Genomic DNA, 8,571 nt, shown 5'->3' with positions numbered 1-8,571 from the left:
TCATGGCTGTATGAAAGCGAGGGAGAGAGAGGGGAAGAAAAAAAAAGAGGAAAAGCTTCATGATGTGATAAGCAGTGACACACAGGGCAGCGCTCCATCCCTGTGTTGGAACATGCCTGAATGCTCCACAGAGACTGTGTTTTGTTAATTTCCACTGCTTGTTAACGTGCAGACTACTGAAGAGTCCACACATGTCTTGGCTGAAGCAAAGGATGTATAATGGTCGCTGATTAAATACACTTTTACTATCGGATGCACACACATTTGTAACCGACTCGTCAAACTAAAAAAAGGTGGATCACGGTGCCTGTTTGCTTGGTGATACATGTGTTGTGCCAATTTAGACCTCATGTGGGCACAAGAAGGATACTTAGTGCTGCTTTTCCTTTGAAGATCCAGAATTGAAAACTGTTTAAGGGTTGCTTAGGTCTCCCAGTTGCTTCCCCCGCACATGATAGAGTAAACTTTTCTCTGATCAGAGAAGGTAGGAGGAGATGAATATGACAGCTGATCCCAAATGTGTCAGTTTCTGTCTCTACCATGCCTCGTGGCATCCTAAACAGAACTGTATTGTCTGTCTTCCTGCCTCTTCCCTTTCTGCTTCCTCATCTCCTGCTCTCTGTTTCTCCCTCCCTCGCTGCATTTTTCTCAGGCAGAGGCGTCCATGGACCCTCTGGCTCCCAGCTTTCGTCAGTGACTAGGAGTGCTTTGAAAACTTTGTGAACTCTTCCTGTTGGAGTGGGAAGGGAGAGAAAGGCGAGCAGTTGATGGCAGCAGCAGCAGGCTCCTCTGGAGACAGCATCAGGACTCTCAACTGGAGGTAATCCCCAGAAAATGATAAGAAAACACCTCAGGCTCTTAACCCCCCTGGCCCTGCTGGGACTCCTTGTGGGGTTGGCAGACCTTAGCCACGGCTCTGTCGGTGAGGATGAGGATTACTACATGCAGGGGCTGCTGATAAGAGAACAATACAACCAGGTCCAGGTGTTGGAGAAGCAAAATTCCTTTATACCCGATGGTGAGGAAGACCCAAAGGAGCATTCTGCCAAGAAGACTGCCAAGGCGAAGTCAGACAGCAGTAAGAAGACAGATAAAACCCCAGCAGATGCAAAAACGGGTAAAAACACTGCTGTGACTTAGAGAGCAACTTAAGCAACTTTTAAAGAAAAACAATATCAGTGAGTTTTTATCAGTTTTTTGTGTATTGCTGTACATTTTCTTTTAGAAATCCTCTACAAAAGCATGATCATTAGCAATCAATGAGCATTAGTGATCTTTAAGATTGGATAACAGACAATTCTAACAGTATCTTGTGCTGCTGCAACCTCTTTTTCTGTTAAATCCATAGGAAAGGTAAACTTATGAGATAGTGTTGAGACAGGTTTCAGTTTTTAAAACAGTCATTCTAGCATTTTATTTTTCATAGTCAATATTATTTGGAATTAAATAACATCACAAATGTCATATTATTTGGCATTTTGCATCATTGGGTGCTTTCTGTGTGGAAAAAGGGAAACATCACTCATAATCACCTTTTCTCAGAGTCACCAGAGTCAGCCGACGCTCATGCTAATCGATGAATAGAGATGAAAAATTTGGAGGCATCATATTCAACCCTGATGTGCTCACTGACTCATAAAAATAATGATCTCATGATGTAGTCGTCCTCCTCACTACTCAGTATGCATACAGACCCATGTTTCTGTTTGGCTGCAGCACAACAGCAGGATTTAAAGCTTCATGCATGGTTGAGATTAGGATTGCACTGTGTGGTGGTGTGCAGTGCACATGTGAAACTTGTGCTATCCCAAAAAGTAACAAGCACCAGCAGTGCGGTCTTCCTGTAGTCCATGTTGAAATGGACAGCTTGAATCTCATTCTCAAAGAGTTTCTGCTCATGCAGGAGCAGGTTTGTAGGTGTGTTTGAAATGCTGCCAGGTGATTGGGAGACAGTAACAGGCTGTGAGGGTTTGTGTTGGTTGGTGGCTGATGGCGTAGTGCAGCTGTGTAGAAAGTGACCTCATGTTTCAGGCATCTGACTTCACGTGTCTCAGCAGAGATACCTGCTGCAGGTGAGACTGGAGGAGGAAGGTGTTAACAGTGATACAGAAGCTGCTTCTTCCCTACAATTACAGTTTTTATCGAATTAAATGCATCTTAATCACTTTAGTGTCTTCCAGATAAAGTTATTTACAGTATCTGTGTCGGTGAGGTGGCACTGTCACCTCAGAGCCTCAGGGCCTGGGGCCTGTCTGCGAGTGATCCTCATGTTCTCTCTGTGCCTCTTTGGGTACTTAGGCTTCCTCCTGCAGTCTGTTCACAAGCTTGCTGTTTTTTTTGCTGATTCTAAATTGAAAGTAGGTGTGAATAGATGTCTCAGCGTTAGTCGCGTGGCAGTCTGGTTGACCTGCTAAGCACGTACCCCGCCTCTTACCCAATGACAGCAGGGATAGGCTCCAGCCCAGATGCAAACCTGAATTGGATAAGCCAAAGAAAATGTTTAGATGCAAGTGTTGTATTTAAAGCTGCACTTTTAAACAGTTTTCTTTTTAAATATTAATTGTACCTAATATTAACTAGCTACATCTTTCTGCAGACAAAATAGACATCGAGCTACAGAACAAAAAAAGCTGTACGTTACCTTTTTCTAACAGGAATGCACAGAAACTAGCTGGTGAACAAAGCTAGTGTAGGACCATTAGTTAGAGGTGCGCCAGCAGAAGACTCGATTGTTTCCTTGCATGTTATATATGTTGTATTTCCAGCTTTCACGACTGCACTGAAGTGTCAAAAAAATAAAAAGAATTAGTCATGAATTGAGATTTGCTTTCAACTGAAATCCACAATGACAATCAATATTTTACTTTACCTTAAGAGTCTTAAAGAGAGAAGAAGAATAGAAGTTTCTTAACATCTTAGTGTCAGTGTAGGGAACAGTTTAAATGTGGAGAGTGAGCATTTTTTATTGATGATTGTTGCGTGGAAGAACCCATCCCTTCACTGCTTCTCGTAAGTAGGATCTCTGGAATTCATTTAGTGGAGTTTAATGTCATATTTCTACTGTACTATGATTAACTAAATGTCATGTGTAGTGCTAGTATTTCACCAGTGTCTCAACAACCATATGCTGGTGCTTTCTTAATCGGTTTTGCTGAAGCACATGTGGAGCTCAGAGCGCTGCGGAGTTGAACCTGTCCCCAGAAAGAGATGCAGATAAAGACTTACAGATGTGAGAAGAGCTGTTGTCATGTGGAGCCCATCCCAAACTTCAGTCAAATAAAAAGCATTTTCAGTACCTTTAATGTTAACTCACTGCCCCATACCCTGCTGCATGTACTGGGTGTATTTATGATGTATTTGAACCTTGATTTCCTGATTATTTAATATGAGAACTTCAAGAAACGTGCAAATTCAAATGCATTATTTATCTAACGTGAGAGGCAGACAGACATGAACTGAATGTAGGGAGCACAAGAGTTAAATGTTTTCAGATTCTGTGCCCAGAAATAATTTTTTGGTTCAGTCCCCATTCCTGAATCCATTACCATTTTCTCCTTTGTCATCACTTTTCCTATCAAATTCTGCGTTGACATCAGTGGATCAGCAATTTAAAATGTGATTCAGCCTTTTATAATTTTCTTTTCTTTTCCCTTTTTAACATTTCAATTCCTTCCTTAGTAAAATCCCCCGACAAAAAGGCAGAGAAAACCAAGAAGACTGCAGTGAAAAACCCAAACAGCGTCTCAGAAGGAGAACAACAATACAACCCGATAAAAAAGGGTGAGTAAAAAAGCCAAACGGGCAAATCAAAGTTGACACTCACTTGTTATGGGAAATTCATGATCTCATAAAAAATCATCTATACTGCACTGTGCAAGGATCATTTCTATGGTGGGAAAAAAGATACAAGCTCTCTCAGAGATGACAAATCTTTTGGGTAGAGTAAGTGTTTTCAGAAACCATATTTTCCCTGAGAGGAAAGGTTTGGCAATATAAGATGATGCTCTCAGAACTGGAGTCTAGCCGCAGAGGCACTGATGTCTTCTTTGCCTATGAAGCATTGTGTTTGGTTTCCATGGATCACAGTATATTTGTATATAAACTAAAACCAGGATGCCCCAGTTGTGTTTTTGGCACGTCAACTTGCTCCACTCAAAGTGTGATTCAGTGCAAAGTGTGTGTGGTTTAACCTCACAATTTCCACAACTCATAATGTACTAATATTGCCATTATTTGACTTATTTACACAGGATAAGACCTTTCTTTTTTTTTTCTTCTATTGCAGGAAGCTCTATTTATTAATACTGGGAAATTAAGAGTGACTGGGGCCAACTGCAAATTTATGTGTTTATGTTGAAGCTATGCAAACAAGACAGGGAGAAAGGTTGCCATTTTTAATTTGGCATTCATGCAGCAGAGCAGAAAGTTGGATACTATTTCATGATGGAAAATAGGAACTTTATGCCGACATGCCTGGCATGCCTTGAACTGTCAAGATGCGGTGCAGACTTAAAAAATCAAGACTTAAACTTCAATCTGGTTTTTGAATATGTTTCAGCAGCTTCTGGTAGCAGCTAATTTATCAGAGGCAGGAATTCAGGGCTTATACTTTCTATAGATCAAGACCTCCAATACTCAGAACTTGTTCCACCTCTGAAATGTTAATTATTTGGCTGTTGTCAAAAGTCAAGGAGAACATGAGTGTCTGCCACATGCACATACCAAAACAAATGAGAGTTTTTGGTAATCTGAGACCAAAAGGGATTTTCAAGGTTTCATTCAGCAGATGTTTCAACAGCTCATTCATTATTCACGTCGGATGTAACAGAAATCAGCTGAAACAAATATTTCAACTAGGATTTGTCACATGTACTCTGTAAAGCTGCAGATGCTGGCTTTGATAAAAACCCCATTCTTCTTTCTGCTCGGCTGATGAAAAGTGAAAAGAAAATGGATTAAGGGTTGTAGGGAGGCTTACTTCTGGCACACTGAGTTGTTAAATAATTTTTCTATTACGGCGAAACAATGTCGCTTTTGTAAGGGGAATAAATAGTAAGTATTGTGTCATTTAAAAATGAGTTACAGTCTTGGGAAATGTCGAGAAATTCAACACACTGGCGGGTGCCAAAGTTGACTTCCTAGCACTGGATGCAGTACTTACTGATGGTGAAGTGATCATATGGGCTTTGTAACTCAAGGGATGGTGATTCTATTTACTTAGTTTAAAAAACTAAATAAAGTTTACTGGAAACAGTTGAAGTTGTTGCCCAAGTGTTCAAAGTGTTTCCTCAAAGTGTATCTAATAAATAAAGGGCTGACTTCTTTTAGTTTGGAAACAGTTTCAAACTCACAGCACATAAACATCCTAATATGAATAAATCATACACAGAAAATATTTCATTATTATACCACAAAATGTAAAATGAGAGCTTGTAACTGACAGAATTAGGTTTTGGCCTCAGCGATAAGTAGGCAGTTAGCCTAAATAGCAATGCCTTCAGTATCTATTTTGTCATTTTTATTACACGTTGCTTTTGAAGGCAGATGTGTGTATGTGGGGGTCCTCTTGTGAAGGATTGGATGCAGATGGTAATGATGATTTAGGACTTTGCAGGAAAGCAGACAACCATCTATTTTTTTGTTCTGCTAACCTTGATCCTTGGGCTGCTTTGTGGGCTAGGCTTGTCCCTAATATGTTGTGATCGCTGCATTCAGAAGCCCCACGGACTTACAATGTGAATCTGAGAGCATTTTAAATATATTCACAGGGTCGCAAGTGCAGCAACACATATTTTATTACTGTATAGAGTTACTATAAATACTACGCTAGCTGGTCTTCCCAGCGGCTTTGCCTTTGGCTTGTTAATCAAATTTTACGCTTCAGTTTTACAGCAGGAATTAATTTGAGCTCGAGCTATGTTTGCTTTATGCATCAAACATAAATCAAGACATGCATGTGCAGATTCTGCATGCTGATCCTCTTTGTCTGTTGTGTCTCTCAGGGATTGTGGTTGGCAATGTTTGAAATATTTCAGTCAGGTATGCAAAGTCAGCTTCATCTTTTGGAAGAAATTTAAATCTTACTGCAGAGGTAAAAGAAGGAAAGTTCACTTGTCTTTTTTTTTCAGCCTGTTACACTTCTGGTTGTTCATTTATGAAGGCCAGCCTGGCTGTGTGACAGCGACATGTGCAGCATATGCCGCATGTACAAACACTCTGGTGCCCAATCGGAAATTCTTGCGCTGAAATTCCATTGCTGTGATCCAGGGAAGTCTGCAAACAGCCTGATCTGACCTAAAGAGCTTTTGGGCAGCAGAGATTTCACACGTCAACTTTGATTTGCCCATTTGGCCCTCACTGGATGATTTCCCTTGCACTGTTAAAAGATGAGCCAATATCACCCAAGTAGTTCTGTTCAGTATACGTCACCTCAGTTTCTGCAATCACTTAAATACAGGCATCTGTCCAAATAAACTCCAAATGCTCTACAGCAGCAAACAAAAGCTCTTTTAGTGATGTGCAGCTCTCAGGGACTGAGTTTTATCTGCGTGTTTTTCGGAAATCTATCTTGAGTATGGGTGCTAGGCAACCAACCCATTGCTGGAGCATTAGTTGGTGATACTGAATAACTTCTGCACTCACAGAGATAATTATCAGTTGATTATTTGATTTGATGGCTGCTAATTGTCATCACTGAAACTATCAGTATTTTATGGGATCCAGTGGATAAGAGATTAGACATCTCTTTATTGGAGTTGCATTCATGTAGATTTCTAAATCTGTAATTTGGACATAAAACCGTAAAGTTTAGGATGTAAAAAAAATATGTTGTGTCATCTCAGTTTGTAAAGTGTGAAGCTTGTGATAATAAAAGTAAAATTTTTGACACATACACTGTGAAAGTATAAAGATATTCCAGAGAGACTCAAGTGAGGAAAAGCTAAAAGAAAAAAACAAATAAGATCTGCAGTTAATTAGCATGATCTGTGCAAGCCAAGTGTATTCTGTTTACACTTTAGCATTTCTGCTTGACTTCATACCGTATGTATGGTGGTTAAATGGGGACTTTCAGCCTGTGAAGACAATTGCATGCTCTGGGTCTGAAAGTCAGAAAGTCTGCGAAATGATGCTACATCCAATTAGTATTACTTTACCTTCAGCTTATAGAAAGAGTTCAAAAACAAAATGACACACATGGTGGTTGTGAAGTTTATCTGAAAGGGTTTGCTCAGGTTGCATTGCAGGAAATGATCCCACAATGGAAGCCACATCTTGAAAGTTTCTTTGGCCTGATCCATATAAGAGATAAAATTTCAAGATGATGTTTTATTGTGGTTATGGTTTTATCTATTTTAATTTTAATTTCCCATAATTCTAACCCTAGCTTTACGCCAAAGAACATAAAAAAACAAGTTATAGAAACATCTGTTTTCATTTTTATCTGATATTCTCATTATTTAGTGCAGGTTAATGCATGTTAAAACAATGAAAATAGACCTTTCCCCCCCCCCCCAAATCAAGCCGTGTTCTCATTTATAACATTAAAAAGTTATCAGCAGGCTAAAAGCAGTAGCTGCTGCAATTTCCCCTTTTTTTCCTTCCTTCGGGATACTGATATCGCTTTAGTCGTTTTAGCTATTTAATCATGTATTCAGGGTGTAGATTGATGACTTTGATAGGTGTGCTTTGCTAAATTATAAAAAGCAAGCGTTCAAAGCAGAGTCATTAATCACCCGTGAAGGCTGACACATTTTGGAATTCATATCAGTTTAACAATCAAAACAAAGATCACACTGTGAGACTGCTAAAGTAAATGTAGTTCATGTGAGACCCCTATGCTAAGTTGGACTGAGGCACAAAATGATCACCAACAGCTATGATAAAGGTTGAGAATTGTTCCTTTTACTAGAATGAAAGTGGTCACATAAAACTATGTGTTGTATCATTAGATCCTCTAATTTTCTTGTGAAAAGTCTAAACTGTACCTTACTGTTTACTCAAGCTATACAGATGCATTGTGTCTGACTCAGGGCATCTGCATACTCTGCAAAAAGCAACTTTCTACCACAGCTGCACATGATACATAACATTACCATCACAAGCCAATTTGTAATTCTCATTACCTAGAATGCCCTCCCATTGGACTGGAGTCATTGAAGATTGATGATTTTCAGCTTCATGCATCATCTACCAAACGCTATGGCCTTGGTGCACACAGAGGTCGCCTTAACATTCAGGTGAGACGGAAATGTAAAGTGTTGGCATAGCAGACTTACCAGAAATGTTGGGACTCGTATTATACCCTGGGCTATCTCGTCTTTCCTCGGAAGCTTTAACATTTTGTGAAGGCATTTTCTTTCCGGTTCCATATTATAAATACAAAAAAATAAGATTGAAAGATAGTATTATTTTTAATCCATATTTAAGCTGCACTCAACGATGTGAGCTGTGATAACTTGGCTTTTCCCTTGTAAGATTGAATGACATTATCCTCTTGTTTCAGCTCACTGAATATTTTAATACCCCAAAGCTAACTAAACAGTGAAAGTAATAAGGTTACCATCAAACTAG

General features: G+C 39.6%; 1 protein-coding gene across 2 annotated transcripts in view; it reads left to right on the top strand.

Moving 5' to 3' along the window:
- Window positions 1-359: 359 nt before the first annotated feature.
- Window positions 360-8,571, top strand: part of cpxm2 (carboxypeptidase X (M14 family), member 2) — a 28,788-nt gene continuing 20,576 nt past the window's right edge. The window contains exons 1-4 of one of the 2 annotated variants that reach the window (XM_086303922.1): window positions 360-484; window positions 653-1,117; window positions 3,679-3,780; window positions 8,128-8,237. In XM_086303922.1, the coding sequence (XP_086160048.1) occupies window positions 835-1,117; window positions 3,679-3,780; window positions 8,128-8,237 (495 nt within the window). In that variant the 5' untranslated portion in view covers window positions 360-484; window positions 653-834. Of the gene's footprint in view, window positions 485-648; window positions 1,118-3,678; window positions 3,781-8,127; window positions 8,238-8,571 lie in introns of those variants that run through there. The other variant, XM_086303924.1, reaches the window with a different exon arrangement.

This window comes from Aulonocara sp. 'chitande type north' Nkhata Bay, linkage group LG8 (assembly GCF_057382095.1).
Source record: "Aulonocara sp. 'chitande type north' Nkhata Bay isolate Kocher_YH1m ecotype deep benthic linkage group LG8, A_spYH_male_GT1.1, whole genome shotgun sequence".
NCBI lineage: Eukaryota > Metazoa > Chordata > Actinopteri > Cichliformes > Cichlidae > Aulonocara > Aulonocara sp. 'chitande type north' Nkhata Bay.
Note: the sequence above shows the minus strand (reverse complement) of the source record. Positions and strands in the feature narration are given on the sequence as shown.